The sequence below is a fragment of the Eutrigla gurnardus genome (genome assembly GCF_963514095.1).
Source record: "Eutrigla gurnardus genome assembly, chromosome: 13".
NCBI lineage: Eukaryota > Metazoa > Chordata > Actinopteri > Perciformes > Triglidae > Eutrigla > Eutrigla gurnardus.
Genome location: NC_139936.1, coordinates 27,830,088 through 27,850,201, shown reverse-complemented (window position 1 = coordinate 27,850,201; position 20,114 = coordinate 27,830,088). Strand labels below are relative to the sequence as shown.

The 20,114-nt window shown below is 44.1% G+C and overlaps 1 protein-coding gene across 1 annotated transcript in view; it reads left to right on the top strand.

Annotated features, from left to right (window-relative positions):
- Positions 1-20,114, top strand: part of cacna1ba (calcium channel, voltage-dependent, N type, alpha 1B subunit, a) — a 320,635-nt gene that overhangs the window by 270,460 nt on the left and 30,061 nt on the right. Inside the window, exons 41-45 of the mRNA XM_084024282.1 lie at positions 10,736-10,841; positions 11,979-12,086; positions 12,321-12,436; positions 12,941-13,122; positions 16,118-16,250. Coding sequence (XP_083880408.1) covers positions 10,736-10,841; positions 11,979-12,086; positions 12,321-12,436; positions 12,941-13,122; positions 16,118-16,250 — 645 coding nt within the window. The remainder of the gene's footprint in view (positions 1-10,735; positions 10,842-11,978; positions 12,087-12,320; positions 12,437-12,940; positions 13,123-16,117; positions 16,251-20,114) is intronic.

Genomic DNA, 20,114 nt, shown 5'->3' with positions numbered 1-20,114 from the left:
GGCACATTTTAGGCATGTCTATCACAAAACAGGGTCAGGGCGCACAGCAGTAGACATAATAGTGGAGAACCCGGTGGCTGCACAGCTGCACCGGATTCCCCGTCCAACACCAGAACGGCGGGACACCGGGACCTCGCGTGCCGCTCAGACCAGCTGCAGCCCCAACTCTGGTTCCAGCTCTCGGCAAAGTTGCGCGTTTCCACGGACACAACAGGCTGCCGAGGCGCGAGACCAGCACGAGCTGCTGTAATTTTTTATTAAAGATTTTTTCAGGAATGGACGCATTTTATTAGCAATGGATAGACATGAAAAACAGGAGAGAGAGAGGGAGATGTTTTGGTCCGAGAGGTCCAAGTTTCAGCTGTGTTAATTCAGTTAGGCTGAGTTTCCGTTACGCGTGCCATCCGCCTTTGATCTGATGTCAGATGTGACGGGGCAATCTATATAGATATAAATTCACGTGTTTATTCAATTAGTTGCATTAAATAGTGCTTGTTGTGATTATTTATTGCATTTAAATGTGCCTGGAACTGTGGAAACCTGCCTGTGAGGTCTTGGTGACGTATGCGCACTGCCACTCCGCCAGCTGTAATTCGCCTTACGCCAAGAGTAGACCAGGTTGGAGCTGGCAAGCTTTCGGCGCAGTCTCGGCGAGGCTTTTTTCCACGAAACTTCCGCTGCGCCAAGCTGAATCTGTGATGCCTCCCCCTGCTGCGCCGCCACTACCATCTTGGCGCAGGCGATCCACCAAACTGCCAAACTGACCGTGCGCCAGGCTGCGGCTGGTCGAAACTTGCATTACGCCGGCTCCGCCACCCTGCGCCACCCTGCCCTGCGCCACGAAACTAGGGCCCAATGAGTTAAAGTTCCCACATCAGTTTTACTCTTGAGACATAGAGGGGAAAGAGAGCGGTTGAAGAAATGCCTGCGGTGAGGGGAAATATCCATCCATCCATCCATTGTCTACCGCTTTTCCTGTATTTAGGGTCACGGGGGTACTGGAGTCGATCACAGCTGTCATTGGGCGAAGGCAGGGTACACCCTGGACAGGACGCCAGTCTATCGCAGGGCTGACATGTAAAGACAAACAACCATTCATGCTCACATTCACACCTACGGGCAATTTAGTGTCATCAATTAACCTATCCCCATCCTGCATGTCTTTGGACTGTGGGAGGAAGCCGGAGAACCCGGAGAGAACCCACGCTTACACAGGGAGAACATGCAAACTCCACACAGAAGGAACCCGGGGCTGACCCGGGAATCGAACCCGGGACCCTCTCGCTGTGAGGCAACAGTGCTACCTACTACACCAGGGGAAATATGTAATCTGTGTAAAATCTTAATTTGCTCTTATTCAAGTGCAAATTGAGATATTTTTTGCAAGAGACCAAATGGTATCCCACTTGTCTTCATCTATGGTCACAGACAACTCCTTCTCCCACACACTTCTGACCCCCTGCGCATCAGTAGTAGAAAAAATATTAAGTACACAGTAAAATGAGCTCAGAGACACTTTCAATTGTTGATCAAACAGAATTTTCTCAACAGCAGATATTTCAGGGTGATCAATAAGGGTTGTGCTATGAATAATATAATGCCTTATTTGCAAAAAGTGAAAGAAATCTTGTTTGGACCATTTGTATTTGTTAGTAAGCTGTTCAAATGACATAAGCTTATCATCTGAAAGCAGGTCACTGAGGGATTTAATATTCTTACACTGTCGAAAACCAGGGTCCGAAGAACCTGGAGGAAAAGCAGGATTATTTATTATTGGGGTGAAAATGGATGTTACATTTGATCTTCCCTCAAGACGACGGACAAGCCGCCATGCTTTTAAAGTGTTGATTGTTACAGGATTTGCACAAAAAGCTTTGATTTCTTTAAAAGTATTAAAAAATAATAGATCACTTAGTTTGCACTGAGACAATGCTGTCTCGATATCCATCCAGATTTTAAGGGTTAAGTTTTACCCTTAACCCAGTCGTTTACAAATCGGAAATGGGCACAAAATTTTAATATTGGGTAAGTCCAGGCCACCCATCGAACTTGGTAAATGTAATACTGCCATCTTAAGCCTGGGTCTACGCTTGTTCCAAATAAAAGAGCTGAGCCACCCATTAATATCCTTCAACACCCTTTTAGAGAACAAAACAGGAATCATTTGGATAGGGTACAGTAACCTAGGCAACACATTCATTTTGACCAGGGCAATGTGTCCTGACCAGGAAACAGGAAGTGACATCCATTGCTCTAAGTCCTGCTTAATTTTACAAAATAAGGGTGCAAAGTTGGCTTTATATAATTGATCAAAGGATGGGGTGATAAATACACAAACCCATTGGGAGACCATTTGAAAGGAAAGGAAGGTACAGTAGATGGTACTGTTGAAAGGGTACCAAGGGGCATAGCCTCTGATTTAGCCAGGTTGATCTTATAACCAGAGAAACAACTGAATCTGTCAATCACATCAATAAGGTCTTATTGATGTGATTGACAGATTCAGGGTCGGTCAGAAGGATTAGAACATCATCCGCGTATAAGGTTATTTTATGACACAGCTGTCCAATCTCTAAACTAATTATTGTGGGTGTCACCCTTATGGCCTCAGCAAGTGGCTCTATGGCCAAAGCGAATAGGAGGGGTGATAAAGGGCAGCCCTGCATCACCCCTCTGTGAGTATTGAAGTATTTAGACTTTAGAGTCCATGGGCCCTAGTTTCGTGGCGCAGCGCAGGGCGGCGCAGGGTGGCGGAGCCGGCGCAATGCAAGTTTCGACCCGCGCAGCCTTGCGCACCGTCAGTTTGGCAGTTTGGTGGATCGCCTGCGCCAAGATGGGTGTGGTGGCGCAGCAGGGGGAGGCGTCACAGATTCAGCTTGGCGTAGCGGAAGTTTCGTGGCAAAAAGCCTCGCCGAGACTGCGCTGAAAGCTCGCCAGCTCCAACCTGGTCTACTTTCGGCGCAAGGCGCAAGGCGTAAATAAAGTCCATTCATTCAATGCGAATCACAGCTGGCGGAGTGGAAGTTTGGCTGACGGCGCACAGTGCGCACACGTCACCGAGACCTCACAGGCAGGTTTCCACAGTTCCAGGCACATTTAAATGCAATACATAATCACAACAAACACTATTTAATGCAACTAATTGAATCAACACGTGAATTTATATCTATATAGATTGTCCCGTCACATCTGACGTCAGATCAAAGGCGGATGGCACGCGTAACGGAAACTCAGCCTCTCGGACCAAAACATCTCCCTCTCTCTCTCCTGTTTTTTATAATATCGGCATTGTTATTATTATGATACGCACGCACAGCGCGTGATGCGCGTGGTGGGAGCAGCGGCGCTGCTTCTGTCATCGGGTTGTCAAATGACGGAACTTGCACTGAACCTCCCCTAACGCATTAAAGGTGAGGAGAGGAGCTCATTTGATTGGTGAAGATCTGAATCGGCTGTATTAATCCCAGTCCACGCCTCGTCTCCTCCTCGTCTTCCACTCACGCCTTCTTCTCCTCCCTCTTTCCCACTTGCGCCGGTGGGCGAGACGGGAGGTGTGCCTGCGCGAGCCTGCGCGGTGCACGAAACTTGCAAAGTCCAGGCAGACACACCCCGTCGGCGCGGCGCAGGTGCGCTGAAAGCTGACTGCGCCTGGTCTACGAAACTAGGGCCCCATAAGTCAAGACTGCTGCCTGTGGTCTAGTATATATCATTTTGACCCATTTTATAAAGTTCTCCCCCAAACCAAATTTGCCCAATGTATACAGTAAGAAAGACAATTCAATTCGGTCGAATGCTTTCTCTGCATCAAGAGAGAGCACCAGACCATTAATACACTTTTGTTTAAAAGCTAGGATAGCATTCAACAGACGTCTAACATTGGTAGCTGAATTCCGACCCCTTACAAAACCCGTCTGGTCTTCCTTTACCAGTATAGGTTAAAGATTTTCTAAACAAGAGGCCAAGATTTTAGGAAGCAGCTTCCTATCCACATTTAGGTGGGCTATGGGCCTGTAGGATCCGCAAAGGGTCAGAACACTTCCCCTTTTTTAAAATTAAGGATATATTGGCCTCCTTCAGTGTCTGTGGGAATTCTCCTGTAGTGAAGGAGTGATTGAACATGTCAAGAAGAGGATCTACAAGAATATTTTGGAACTGTTTATAAAATTCACAACAGAAGCCATCAGGTCCCGGTGATTTTCCATTTTGTAATTTATTAATAGCTTTGATCACTTCAGTTTTTGTTATGGGACTATTAAGGGCAGTCTTATGCTCTTCTGACAAATTTGGCAAATCCAATTGAGCAAAGAAATTGTCCATTAGTTGCCCTCCCTCTGGAGCTTGCTCGAAAGAATACAGGCTTTCATAAAAGTTCTTAAAACACTTATTTATCAGTTTATTTTCATATACCTTGTGGCCATCTTTATCAGATATAGCTGCAATAGTTTGGGATTCTGCAAGCTTCTTAACATAGTATGCCAGACTTTTGCCTGCTTTATCTCCATGCTCATAAAACCTCTGTCTTGCATATTTAATTTTCTTCTCTGCATCCCTGGTAAGAAGGCAATTTAGAGCTGTTCTGATTGCCGTGATTTCTTGCCACAGTGGTGGTGATGGAGAGGCAATATATGCTTTTTCTTTATCCATCAATTCACTCTCTAAAGACTTTTGTTTCTCCTGTCTTTGGCGCTTTTTTGTTGCAGAGTACGAAATAATTAATCCTCTGGCATAAGCTTTGCGTGTTACCCATAAGACTGAGGCATTGCTGGCCGATGAAGTGTTGATTTCCAGAAATGCTTTAAGTTCAGTAGAGAAGTTGGAAGTAAATTCCTCATCTTTAAGAATAATGGTATTAAGTCTCCAGTGACAAGACTGATGTAACGCTGTTTTGAGATTAAAGTCCATAATTACTCTTGCATGGTCTGAAATAATTATACTGGTTATGTCGCAAGATAAAACTGAGTCAGTTCTTGGCAGGAAAAAAATAATCAATTCTGGTTTGACACTTATGTGGGGCCGAGAAAAATGTATATCTTTTATCAGAGGGTTGGGTGCACCTCCAAGCATCAATAAGCCCAAACTCCTCACAAAGAGCATGGAGTGTGTGCGTTACTATGTGGAAATTTGTCAGTAAGCGGATTTATTATTAAATTAAAATCACCGCCAACAATAACAGTGGAGCTAGAAAGGAATGGAGCTAAGTCCAAAAACATTTTGGTAAGGAAAGCGACTGGGTGGGCAGGGGGAAAGTACACATTCATCATTACAATATTTTGACCTTGCGAAATTCCTTTGATTATCACATAGCGACCATTCAGATCCTTAACACAGTCAGATATTATAAGAGGTAGGTTTTTCCTGATCAACACTGCTACTCCCCTACTTCTTGTTGTAAAGGAAGAGAAAAATACTTGTCCGAATGGCCCTTGTTGTAACTTTAAATGCTCTGTGTCATCAAGATGTGTCTCTTGTAACATAGCAACGTCTATATCATCCTATCGTTAGATATGTAATTATTTTTCTCCGCTTAATAGGGCTGTGGACACCCCGTACATTCCAGGTGCATACTCGCAGCTTACTCATTATTAGTATTATTCATGTATCATACAAAGTATTTTGAGCCAAGAGATCCACCACATGCTGGGTAAGAGTAAAATAAACAAAGAAAGAAAGAAAAACAAAGAGCTGTACAACAAAACATTCAAAAAATTGAAATTTGGCAATGACCCTACTAAACATGTAGGGAAAAACTGTCCTTCTCCTGCCTGCGGCTGGGAGCCGACAGGTGCAACATGCGCTTAACACACGCCTATCCATAGACGTAAACACACTACAGTCCGTCAAGAACACGGTGAAGTAGAACGTTTCTTCTGGTTGATCATAAGCAGTAGGAAAGAAAAGGGGCATAGTCACACACGCCTGAATTTGGCAGGTACTCACATTGCTTCATAAGGCACAGTCCAGGCGCAATGTTAGAGAAAAGGGATAGTCCGGTGGTTACAGAGATCACAGAAGTCGCAGCTGCCTCCGGTGTGTTAAATCTCTTCACCACACCGTTGACAGACAGCCTCAGCGTAGCGGGGTATAGAAGGGCATAATCCACGTTCTTCCTCATCAGACAACCCTTCACCTCTTCAAAAGCCTTTGCGTTTTTTGGCCAACGCTGCCGAGTAGTGGCTGGCTGGTTCGGCTCCTTAGCAAGGCGCCGGGCTGCAGCCATCACTCGTTGTTTATCAGCGAAGTTGTGAAGTTTCATAATGATGGGTTTAGCACGTTGGTTAGCGCCCGGCCTCGGTGCTAGGGAGCGGTGAGTGCGGTCCAACTTGATCTTCCCGGATTTGTTGTGAGATTGAGATAGGAGGGGAGCCATGTCTCCATGAAAGTGACTGGATCTTTTCCCTCCGTGCCCTTGGGTAGCCCGACCAGACGAAGGTTACATCTGCGGCTGCGGTTCTCCAAATCATCTATGTGATCTGCCATGTCGGTTATTTGTTTCTCAAGCCTTGTCACTTTAGCCTGCAACTCATCCCTTGTGTCTTCCACGCCGGAGAGCCGTGTCTCGTTGCCAAAGCCTGCATCTGAGATATTTGTTCACATATAGCAGCAAGCACAGTGTTAACTTTAGCATCCAATGTCTTTGTAATGTTGTCAGTTATCTTGCTCAGAGCCATAGGAATACTTGGGTTAACATTGCTCCCGGATTCCCCGAACTTGGCAGCGGCTTCCACCTCGTTAGCATCTTCGGGTTCAACCACAGCAGGCTCCATAGCATTGCTAGCATGCTCCTCTGAAGCAGTATTTTTCTCCCACGCACGTTTATAACGTTTCACCAGGTGAACACGTATTTTAGACGGATATTTCAGTAAATCTCACTCGAGCTCAACAGGCGAGGTATTCACACTACGACGCCATCTTGCCACCGTTATAACGTTATTGATAATTTAATATTCATGACATTTAGGGCATTTAGCAGACGCTTTTGTCCAAAGTGACGAAACTCGTCTGAGTAAAGTAGTAGCTGTTCAGCAAGGATACCTTAAGAACAACAGTGCTATGATCAAAGTGCTACAGGTAAGAACATAGAAGTGCTTTTTTTGGGGGGGGGGTTGTTATGAGTCATGCTGTGCAGAGTCGAGGTGAAGTCTGAACAGGTGAGTCTTGAGCCTTTTTTGGAAGATGGCAAGTGACTCTGCTGTCCTGACATTGGTCGGAAGTTCGTTCCACCACTGAGGCGCCAGAACAGAGAAGAGTCTGGACTTTGCTGAGCGACATTTGTTTGATTTCAGCGATGGTTGTACCAGCTGGCCAGCTGAATAGAGGAGTGAAATGCTCACGTCGGAGCGTGTGGTTTGACCAGTGTTTGAAGGTAGATGGGTGCCGTTCCATTGATGGCCTTGAAGGCCAGTGCCATCGTCTTGAATTGGATGCAGGCTGCAACAGGGAGCCAGTGGAGGTCATGGAGGAGGGGGGTCACATGGGAGAATTTGGGTAGATTGAAGACAAGGCGTGCTGCAGTGTTCTGGATAGGCTGCAATGGTTTAGTCACCGAGGCCAGGAGTCCAGCCAAGAGAGAGTTGCAGTAGTCAAGGCAGGAGATGACCAGTGCTTGGACCAGGAGTTGCGTTGTGTCCTTTATGAGGAAAGACCGGATGCTGTGGATGTTGTAGAGGGCAAATCCTCAGGATCGGACCACAGCAGTGATGTTGGAGGTGCAGGAATATTCCCTCATTCTCTCTGTCTCTCAACTACACAGCAGGTACCAGGTGCTGGGCTCATTACAGTGAGCTCCGTGATGCCGGGACCTGTCACAAACACACACACACACACACACACACACACAAACACCAGGCTAGGTGTCATGGAGCTCACCGTAGTGAAGCTCTCAGAGTTAAATAAAGAGCAGGCTTGAAAACAGACAAATGACTATAGAAAACGTTTCCATTTAAAATCAAAGTTACATCTGATTGGCTCATCTGATCAGAATTAGATAGACCACTGATCAAATACTGATCAGCTGATTGGGAATGAATATCAGCTGATCAGTGGCTGCACCCGTAACCAAAACTGACATCTCTACTATAAATGATAAGATTGTTAAGTCAAACAACACCATCCAAGTTTCCATCTTTCTGAGCTCAGCTGCCTGTTAATGTATGTTCAAACCAAACGTGAAGCAAATACTTTGTGTGGCACTATTGCATATAAAGCCAATATAATGACGCAATTTTGTCTTGCTATTCACAGTGAATGCAACCCAAATTCACTGAGCACCTCTGGGTGATTTATGGCAGGGCAGGATGCTGTTTGATTACCCTGCGTATCTGGGACAATACTCCACAATATGTACAAAGCAGTAATAGAGGTTATTTTAGCCACTCAATGAAACATTTACAGTGTAAACCTCCTCTCCAGCGCTGCCAGCCCGGGTGATGTGAACAAACACAAATGGTCATGCGTGCTGGTAAATACAACACATCACATCAATACAGCATCATAGAATGTGAAGTCTGTAGTAATCACGATATTGAAAATCATACCTCCAGGATTTCTCAATAATGTGGTATACCTAGTTACTTCCTGTGCTGGCCGTAACACTTCAAGTCTAGCAAGAACATACACTTGGACTCAAGAATCAGCTGATTTGAATTTTCTGATCAAAGGTCACTGTGACCTCAGAAAATCCATCCATTGTCTACCGCTTATCCTGTATTCAGGGTCGCGGGGGGGCTGGAGCCAATCCCAGCTGTCATTGGGCGAAGGCAGGGTACACCCTGGACAGGACGCCAGTTTATCGCAGGGCTGACATGTAGAAACAAACAACCATTCACGCTCACATTCACACCTACGGGCAATTTAGAGTCATCAATGAACCTATCCCCATCCTGCATGTCTTTGGACTGTGGGAGGAAGCCGGAGAACCCGGAGAAAACCCACGCTTACACGGGGAGAACATGCAAACTCAACACAGAAGGAACCCGGGGCCGACCCGGGAATCAAACCCGGGACCCTCTCGCTGTGAGGCGAGAGGGTGCCCACTACACCACCGTGCAGCCCTCAGAAAACCTCAGAACCTCAGAAAATGTATGTGCTATTTATGACAATTTAACAAAAATGTCTATTAGAATAAAATGATGTGTACATACAACAACAAGGCAGTCATTCTAGTTTGGACACTAGACTGCCTTGATAATAATTTACATATTACTCTTTGAGACTTCAAATAATGAAATTATGTTATCACCAACTGTGATTTGTTTGTTACATGCACAAAAAAAAAAGAAATGTTCATTGTGTTGTGCACTTTTCTCGGGGGATTTTAATGTCAGTTTTGATGAGCTCCACCATGTTTGTTACAAGTCCACCAGCTGTCCGTACCTAATAATGCACATTTAGATCCACTCAAAATATGATGGTCTCTGATCAGATAACATATCCAGTGACAGATTGCTTGCTAACATCAGGTGTAAATTAGATTGTATAAAGTCCATGTGGACACAATTTGGCATATCCTAAGTTGTTATATTAAGCTGTAAAAAAGTTGGTTCAAGTGAAACATAAGATTTCATTCACTCTGAATGTTTAGACATGGTGGCACACAATGTGTGAAACTGAAGTGACAACATCACAGAAACGATGCAAATTCAATCTGATGCAATTACGCTGCTTTTTGGTTGCGGACACACAAATTCCCAGGTTCAACAGAAATAAGTTACGTCACAAAGATAGTTCTTTTAACCCGAACCAAGATGTTTTCTCTCCTAAACCTAATGTCAAATTGTTTCTGTGGAGTCATTTGAAAAGATTTTGTGCCACTACCACTCATGTATTTCTGTGCGATTGTGTTGATCCATACTGCTGTCTTTCTAATTGTGCAGCCTATGGTTGTGTCTATGTGTATATGTGTAGGTGAGTGTGTGACCACATGCAAATTGGCGTATGTGTGCGTGTGTGTGTGTGTGTGTGTGTGTGTGTGCGTGTGTGTGTGTGTGTGTGTGTGCGTGTGTGTGTGTGTGCGTGTGTGTGTGTTTGCCCCTCAGCTCTCCATCCCCATTACATTCTGATTCTGGTCTTTCTTACTTTCTACACTGCCACTGATAGCACATGTAGATGAATGATTTTTGTGTTCAGGGGAGCTCAACTCTTACAACAACAATCCCACAGCCTTCTGTGTGCATCTAGTGGTGCCATTGGTTTCTATATGAATCAAGTCTTCCTACTAAGGCTGCCCAAGCTTGGTAGAATGGACACTCTTTATTGCTAGCTGCCACTGCACATGTAGAACATACTTAACCCCCTCAACTGTAAGTTGATGATTGCTAGGATGGCAACCACAGAGTCGAGCTCCTGCGACTGTCGAGGCACCTTCATCGTTATGCGTTACATGCCTACTCTCACTTTTTTTCGGTCAATGTCAGTCTTGCAGCAGTGCACTTTGACTTGCAGTGTAGTGCATATTGTAGCCAATAGCACTGAATGTGAATGTCTAGTTTGTCTCTTTTGTATGCACTTGTAGAGAAGGCTTTTTGTGTGCTTAACTAAGTCTCAGAAACATGTCATCAATGCGGCCAAGCTTGCGCATATTAAATTCCATTTTATAAAGGAGTGAATCTCTGTGGGATGTTAGATCAAAGCGGCACACAGATTGATTTCTCCGGGTGGATTGTATGTTCAGATGGGACTGGTTGCTACTGCTGTGTCATCTAAAGTCTCTCTGTCCCTGCTCATCTCCTCTCCCCAGCGCCTTGTCAAAATGAACATGCCAATCGCTGATGACAACAGCGTCCATTTCACGTCCACCCTGATGGCCCTAATACGAACTGCCCTGGAGATCAAACTGGCCTCAGGTCAGAGAAACACACCACACATTATTAGAATAGAAGAGAGTATAAAATTACTAGAATAGACTAATATCATGACCTTCTCTCAAGAAAATACAACATTTGAATAAGGTTGGTTTGAGTGAAAACCCCATAAATTATAGAACAATTCTCACAACAGTTAGAGTTATGTTGCCTTTGGGTTTTTAGCTGAGTAGCAATGTAGTAAATACATGGTAACCCTAAGTTACAGATCTGGACCTATGAAGAGCATTTCTGCTGACCTCCCTTTGTAGCCAGTCTCTATAACACTTTACAAGTGATCACCTGTAATTTGGAAGAAGTGTGCAGCCAATAAATGTATGCTAACATTGTGGTATTGTGTTCTCTCAGACCTATTGAAGGTGATATTTTTTCATTGCTGTATACTGAAATTTGACGTCCTACTTCTTTTGATACCTCTTGACCTAAATTACATAAAAGGTCATGTGCAAATAATTCAGGGGGTGAATATATAGCTAATAACATATTTAGTCATATTGTCTATGATTTATGCTTCATAATGGGTATCAAATCTGCAGTATCAAGACTGAAATCTGGTTTCATTTCAGAAGAATTTGTAGGTTCACAACATCAACAGAAAAACTAACTGACCAAATTTCATCCAGAAATGTATAAGGTCATCCATACGACTGACAACATATGGAAAACTGAAAAGGGTGTCAACGTTTTAGACAGCTTGTTAGACATTGCAGCTCTAACAATTAAGGCCAGTTTTGAACTGAAGCAAATTAGTTACAAACATCTTGAAATAATATCTTAAAAGTAAAAGCTCACCTCACCTCAAAGTTATGTAAAACGGCAGCTTTTTCAGCCAGCTGCAATTTACTATTGTGCAGATCTAGCTTCCATTACTCATTAGATGGCTTTGTGCTCCTCCTGGCTGCATTTTTAATGAGGATTTATCATTGAGCCTCGCCTCATGGACAACTCATGTGTCTCATGTGTCGGAAATCTTGAATAAACTAGTTTAAAGTTTACATCACTTTTTTGTCTCTTTTTGTCATTATCATTTGAAAAACACTGTATATATTGTGCTGTGACTGGCAGTTGACAAGTGTTTTACTAAAAGAGGGTAAAAGTCTCTCTCTTTGTGCTGTCCAGGCATGGTAGCCCAGCGATTAGCTGACGCTGAGTTAAAGAAGGAGCTATCTACAGTGTGGCCCAGCCTCTCTCAGAAGACCATGGATCTGTTGGTGACACCACATAAACGTAAGCATTTTGTTAGTTTGGGTTCCTTCTGTGTGGAGTTTGGATGTTCTCCCCGTGTGGGTTCTCTCCGGGTTCTCTGGCTTCCTCCGCTGATTTTTTAGACTTAAGTGATGGTGTTACAGTAATGTGGTTTCTCCTTTCAACGGTTTAATGAAGGAACTTTGAAAACATCTCCAATCTTCTCCTCTCGACTTCACTCTGCACTGTCCTTCTACTTCACGCCTCACTCCTCAGCTAATGAACTAACAGTGGGAAAGGTTTATGCAGCCCTTATGATCTTCGACTACTACAAGCAGAATCGAGCGAGGAGGCTGCAGCAGCAGCAACAACAGGGCACGTCTGGTTCGCAGGTACAACATCCACACCACACGTGCCTGCACACTGCGCTCACACACACACAAACACACACACTGAAGCACATTGAATGCAATACTGCAAACCTGTATGCATGTGCCCACATATAATATGCTAACACACTGATACACACTTTGACTGTATGCCTGCACGCATATACACATGCACAGAAGATGCCTTTGTATCCACTAGCCATTCACTGGTGGATTACAAAATCCATCAACAGCTTTGCCAATTCAATGTGTTCAGTATTAAGGTACTCAGTACTGATTAGCCTAGGCACATTTGGCAGCCACAACTAAAGATGAACCTGCATTTGCCTTTTTTTGTAACCTTGCACAGCTACTGTATATACAAGCATGACTGCAAGAAATTAATATTTTGGCCCAAGTCCATATCTGGGTGTCACTGAGACCCTGCTGTCAGACCTGGGTGCAACAATATTCTGCCTGCGGCCTCTGAATGTCTTCAGCATGTTGCTATACATCTCTCCTTCACAGTGCAAGGTCGGGGCTCTGTTTAAGCCATTGCTGCCTCTGACTCACATGCAGGAGAAAGATCTGCCTATGATGTTAAACAGTGTGGAGCCTCCCAGCATGCTTCAGCCCCAGCCCAAATCCCATGCCAATTCCCAGCAACAGACCAGACCTAGCTCCATCTCCCTCAACAATGGAGGCACGCTGTAAGTTCAACGCTTCAGGAACTAAAACTTAAGTTAGCACATCAAGAAAAAAAAGTGTGACTTTCTAACATCAAGACTTTCAATCAAGGTTTGAAAGTCGTTTTCAAACCTTGATTTCGTTTATGTGACGTTTACTGCCCCTGGGCTAAAATAAATAAGTTGACATACCCTAAAATAACTAAAGACTAACTGAGGGCCAGATTTTCTAAGAGAAAGATGTTGGGTTAATGTGTGCTGAGGGTTTCATTGCATTTGCAGTTGCTATCTGCGCATATTCAGTGTGTGGTTTACAAAGAGAGCAGCAGGCTATTATTCAGACAGCAGCTGGACTGATCGTCCTTCTGTCAATGAAGGAGAGCTCAGTATGTGCAGTTCATCAGATCACCGAACTCAGAAAAGAGTGAGATGGATGTCAATACTGAGGTAATGCAGCCGAATGCAGAAGACTTTTACTTAAATAAGTAGACCAAGTAGAAAGTAAGCATATTAAGGCTACTATATGGAAAGCACAGCTAACATTGTCAGTGACATCAGTTTGTGTTGAATAAAGGCTCAGTAATTCCAGATAGATTTATATTGTGTAAGCTACCAAAACCCAGCCTTCCCACCACTATGATCATTTCTCCCAAACACAAGGGGCATTAGTTTCGTAGACCAGGCGCAGTCAGCGCGCAGCGCACCTGCGACACGCCGACGGGGTGTGTCCGCCTGGACTTTGCAAGTTTCTTGCATCGCGCAGGCTAGCGCAGGCACTCCTCCCATCACTCCCACCCGCGCAAGTGGGAAAGAGGGAGGAGAAGAAGGCGTGAGTGGGAGACGAGGAGGAGACAAGGCGTGGAGTGGGATTAACACAACCGATTCAGATCTTCACCAATTAAATGAGCTCCTCTCCTCACCTTTAATGCGCCAGGCGAGGTTCAGTACAAGTTTCGTCACTTGACAACCCAATGACAGAAGCAGCGCCGCCGCTCCCACCACGCTCATCACGCGCTGTGCGTGCGTATAGTCATAATAATTATAATGCCGATATTATATCACTATAGAAATTGTAGGCACATTGTAGGCATGTCTATCACAAAACAGGGTCAGGGCGCGAGACCAGGCGAGCTGCTGTATTTTTTTAAAGATTTTTTCAGGCATAGACGCATTTTATTAGCAGTGAATAGATATGAAAAACAGGAGAGAGAGAGGGAGATGTTTTGGTCCGAGAGGTCCAAGTTTCAGCTGTGTTAATTCAGTCAGGCTGAGTTTCCGTTACGCGTGCCATCCGCCTTTGATCTGACTATATACTATATTGATCTATATACATATAAATTCACGTGTTGATTCAATTAGTTGCATTAAATAGTGCTTGTTGTGATTATTTATTGCATTTAAATGTGCCTGGAACTGTGGAAACTTGCCTGTGAGGTCTTGGTGACGTGTGCGCACTGCGCGCTGGTCAGCCAAACTGCCACTCCACCAGCTGTAATCCGCCTTACGCCAAGAGTAGACCAGGTTGGAGCTGGCGGGCTTTCGGCGCAGTCTCTGCGAGGCTTTTTGCCACGAAACTTCCGCTGCACCAAGCTGAATCTGTGACGCCTCCCCACACCCATCTTGGCGCAGGCGATCCACCAAACTGCCAAACTGACCATGCGCAAGGCTGCGCTGGTCGAAACTTGCATTACGCCAGTTCCGCCACCCTGCGCCACAAAACTAGGGCCCAAGGTCTATGGTTCATGATTACTTTGAGAGAATAATGAACACTGATCATTCATGACCCATCCAGGTAGCGTTGCATCGGCACAACAATTTACAATTTAAATTCTACGCCAAACTATATATAGATCTATGAATGTTGGAGGCCTCCACTTTAGAAGAAAAGCATAAGTCTATCTAAACAATAGCAAAGTGTATGTACTCTTAACTTGTAGCCAAGAGTTACACCATGTTAATGTGTTACATTGTTACTAGGCCTGTCAAGATAATTATGTTATCAACTTAGCATGTAAAATATGTACGTGACCTCGATCTGACATGGGCCAGATTAGGATCCAATTACATCACACAACAGGTAGGTATGGTTGGTAATGACCTTAATTGCTTTCTCCAGCAGAGGAGTAAGCAGGCAGGTAAATGGTCATGAAGTTCAGAGGAATAACCAGGTAGCTAGTGTCTTTGGGTTGGGAGGGCTCGGAGGCTCAGGTCGAGGCGTTGAGCAGGTGATTGGAGCACGGTGGCCATGAATACGTTATGCTCAGGAATGTTATCCATAATGGATAACAGTTTGTTTGGTGTCCTTCTCTCCACCATAACTTCACAAGTATCTGGTTTTGCACCCAATGAGGGAGCCGGCAATGCTGGTCCCCCAGCAGACAGCAGCAAAGTACAATGCACGAGAAACAACAGACTTCTAGAAGATCTCCAACACTTTAGATAGGTTGGAGGATTGTTGGAGGATTGCAGCTTCATCAGGAAATGTAGTTTGCTCATCCCCTTCCTATAGTGTTGGCCTTTCAGTTCAGTATGTGATGCCCTATGTACGTGTGCCCTGGTACTTGTTAAGGATTGGATATAGTGATAATGTAAACAGGATCAAGGTTATGGTCTTATATCGTATGGTAAGTTTATAACGTAAAAATAATTGAGGTCATGGCCTTATATCATACGCTAATAAACAGAGACATAGACAGTTGTACTTTATTAATCCTAAACTGGGATAATGTAAAAAGGTCATGTCCATACATTGTACGATAAGTCAACAACAAAAATTATTGAGGTCATAGCCTTATATCATATGGTTAGTTCATAAGGTAAAATTGATCACAGCAATGTCCATATTTTGTACAATAAGTCGATAACATAAAAGTGATCGAGGTCATGTCCATATTATGTACAATAATTTGATTACGAACTTTGGGCCATGACCCATGTGGAAATGTAAATTTATGACCTAGATTTGCACTGTGTTATTATTATTAATAATATGCTGAACTGTAACTGCTAAAACACACAGGCCAGGGCATGAGCACAACAACAAGGCATCGTCATCTTGGGTGACGGAGAAACCCCAAGAAAAGCCCCGTGCCAAGACTAAGAGAATGTCCAGGGGCCCATCAGAGGACATACCGGACACTGCCGTCATTCAGGTACTGCAGACAGAAATTATTCCAACACGTGCTGTGTACGTGAAACTGTATTTTACTCATTGTTGTACAGACATACAGCTGTTAATATACAATTCATTCTAGAGTTGGCAGAAATAATCGAGTCTATGATGCGTCGCAGTGCTTTGGTGAACGAAGCTCACCAAAGCACATCTTAGGGTTCAAGTTATTTAACATCTGCTAATGAATACTGATGATTGGGGTGAATTAAGGAAACAGTATAACCCACCATTACTGTCTGGACCAAGAACAAAAACTCACATGCAGAAGTCAGGCTAAATTCAAAGTCCAAATCAAGTTTGTGTCCAGGGAGGTCCACTACGGACTATCTAGAAGACTGTATGGAGGACTATGACTATATATATATATATATATATATATATATATAGATAGATAGATAGATAGATAGATAGATAGATAGATAGATAGATATAGGACTAGGGGGCAATACAGTGAGCTCATCTTTAAAATGTAAAAACTCTTTTGTCCAAAGCGACTTACAATAAGTACATTTGTCAAAAGAAAGAAACCACAACATATCCTCGCCGATAAAGTAAGAGCTAAAAAATAGAAACAAGTGTTAGGTCCTCATCTCAGCCGAAAATCCTGTTACTGCTGTCGCACAATTAAAACGTGTCAGATCAATGAAGTGTCACGATCATGTATCGGGTGGAAATGGTTGGATCCAAAAGCAGGTGGAGACAAAAGGTGAAATACAAAAGGTTTATTTTAACTGGAAAACAAAGCAAAACTGAGGAAGACTACAAGGGCAAAAACAGCATTGAAAAGGAAACAGGATCATTCAAACACAAGACGAACCCTTAATACCAACCAAAACCAAAAAGGACACGAAGCTGGACACAGGAATGCACTTTTTGTAGTCCATTATTGTAGTTTCTCCAGCGCAGACCCACGTCAATCACAGGTGCCGATCAACAGCTGTCAATCATCAGCAGCATTATGAGGTAGCTTAGTGAAAGTCTGGTCGGATTCTCTGAGCAGCGCGGTCGACTTTTCCTAGCTCCGAGTTCGAGACCTACTTTTTTGACTATTCAACCGCAGCTACAGACCATACACAAGGAGGCAGCGAGCGGATGAGGAACAGGTGAGACACATTAGGGCAGGTAGGTAATCAAAACAAGAGGGTGGGGGAGTCAAGACACCAAAAACGACAAGGACCAGGAAGTACACGACAGGAAAACACAGGGGCCACAAACTACAAAATAAAACAGGAAATTAACCTACAAAATACCACAATCATGACATGAAGACTGGTGGACCATCCATAATAAATACATATTGTAAGCTAATATGTTGTAATGTAAGTTGCACTAGTAAGCAGTGATGCCACATATATAGCTCTGGTTTGACATTTTTTTCGATTGACACATTGGTTGAAACTGAAGAGACATGTTGAAAACTCTTAACACAGTCTGTAAAACAGAAATGCATGTGGGCTAAACTGTGTCTCACTTTTCATTGCTTTCAGACACACTTAGTTCAAAACAGTTAAAAAAAACAAAAACACACTCAAAACAGAATGATAAGGGAAAAAACACTGAATTTCTGCTGCAGCCACATTGAAATCTATTGAAAAGTCTATCAAAATATTGACAATAAAATAAATAAAAGATGCAATTACAAACAGCTGATGGTAGTTTTCAGCTGAAAACTGATTCAGGTGATCTGCGTTTGGCCTCATTAGAAAGCATATACAAAAAGGAGTGGCTTACGATTCTTTTTCCTGTGCAGGGTCTGAATATTACAGTATACATGTCACACAATAGTGTGACGTTCTTAAAATACCAGCAATTAAAATATCCACTGTTAAAAGAAAAATGGCACAACCTGTGGCTTGAAAATAAATTTAAAACACAAGTAAAAACTGTAGTAAAAGTCCAAGGGCCCTAGTTTCGTAGACCAGGCGCAGTCAGCTTTCAGCGCACCTGCGCCGCGCTGACGGGGTGTGTCCGCCTGGACTTTGCAAGTGTCGTGCACCGCGCAGGCTCGCGCAGGCACACCTCCCGTCTCGCCCACCGGTGCAAGTGGGAAAGAGGGAGGAGAAGAAGGCGTGAGTGGGAGACGAGGAGGAGACGAGGCGTGGACTGGGATTAATACAGCCAATTCAGATCTTCACCAATCAAATGAGCTCCTCTCCTCTCCTTTAATGCGTTAGGGGAGGTTCAGTGCAAGATCCGTCACTTGACAACCCGATGATAGAAGCAGCGCCGCCGCTCCCACCACGCTCATCACGCGCTGTGCGTGCGTATCATAATAATAACAATGCCCATATTATAAAAAACAGGAGAGAGAGAGGGAGATGTTTTGGTCCGAGAGGCTGAGTTTCCGTTACGCGTGCCATCCGCCTTTGATCTGATGTCAGATGTGACGGGACAATCTATATAGATATAAATTCACATGTTGATTCAATTAGTTGCATTAAATAGTGTTTGTTGTGATTATTTATTGCATTTAAATGTGCCTGGAACTGTGGAAACCTACCTGTGAGGTCTCGGTGACGTGTGCGCACTGCGCGCCGTCAGCCAAACTTCCACTCCGCCAGCTGTGATTCGCATTGAATGAATGGACTTTATTTATGCCTTGCGCCGAAAGTAGACCAGGTTGGAGCTGGCGAGCTTTCAGCGCAGTTTCGGCGAGGCTTTTTGCCACGAAACTTCCGCTACGACAAGCTGAATCTGTGACGCCTCCCCCTGCTGCGCCGCCACACCCATCTTGGCGCAGGCGATCCACCAAACTGCCAAACTGACGGTGCGCAAGGCTGCACGGGTCGAAACTTGCATTGCGCCGGCTGCGCCGCCCTGCGCTGCGCCACGAAACTAGGGCCCCAAGTCTCTAAAACAGGGTAAAAATACTACAAATTAAAATGTCCCCGGGTTGCAAGGGTCCATGCAGGGTCCAGTCCAGTTAAAAGCAGTCCTAACTCCTGGCTGCAGCAGATGGGTCGTCACTGTCGTGGTGTCCTCCGCTGGCGAGTATAGAGGACGAAAAAGAATTGTCAGTTGCCACTGTGCCACACTGCACCAGCTCACACAGAAGGGTGTATAGAAATGAATTAGGTAAACTAAAAGGTTTGAGCCAAAATAAATTATTAACCACAAAAACAACTAAATATCCATGCACTAAGCAAAATAAACAAAGGCCAGAAGGAAACAAGGCTCTCCCCTCTTTAGTATACAGTTGCTTCAATCTTTCTGTATGGATCCACAGAGGCATTCGCTCTTCACAGGTAGATCATTAGTAGGAATAATGGTGAGACTTAAAGGTACAATATGTAAGAAATCTAAAGCAACTGGCCGTAAAATCATCCTAATATGTCATAGAGACTCAGAAATAATGATCATATAACATACTGAACTCACCAACAACAACAGTACAGCCAAAATATTCACATTTAAAAAGATCTTTTGCGGACCGCAAATCATGTTTATGTTTTGAAAACATGTTTTGGCACGTGGCGCCACCCACTGGTGTCTACAAATCATTGCAGTCAGTAGAGTCTCAGCTGCCGAGCAACCAGGGGTTGCCAGTTTCGACTGAGCTACAATGGCGGGGCAGCGAAACCCAAAAGAGCTCTAGGAAGCAGGAGAGACTTACGCATTACTAATCACTCTTGTCTACACTATGTTAATCTGTTAAGTTATGGTATATTAACTGTTGCAGCTTAACGTTGCATTCGGATGAAAAGAGTCAGCGGGTTTTCTTCAGCCTTTCTTGGCATATTTATTTGCGAACTGTAGACACATCAGTCTCACGGTCATACAGCTTCGTCTCAAACTACGGCAGATCAACTGGAACAAAAAACTAATGACGCTTTTGCGCCCTGCC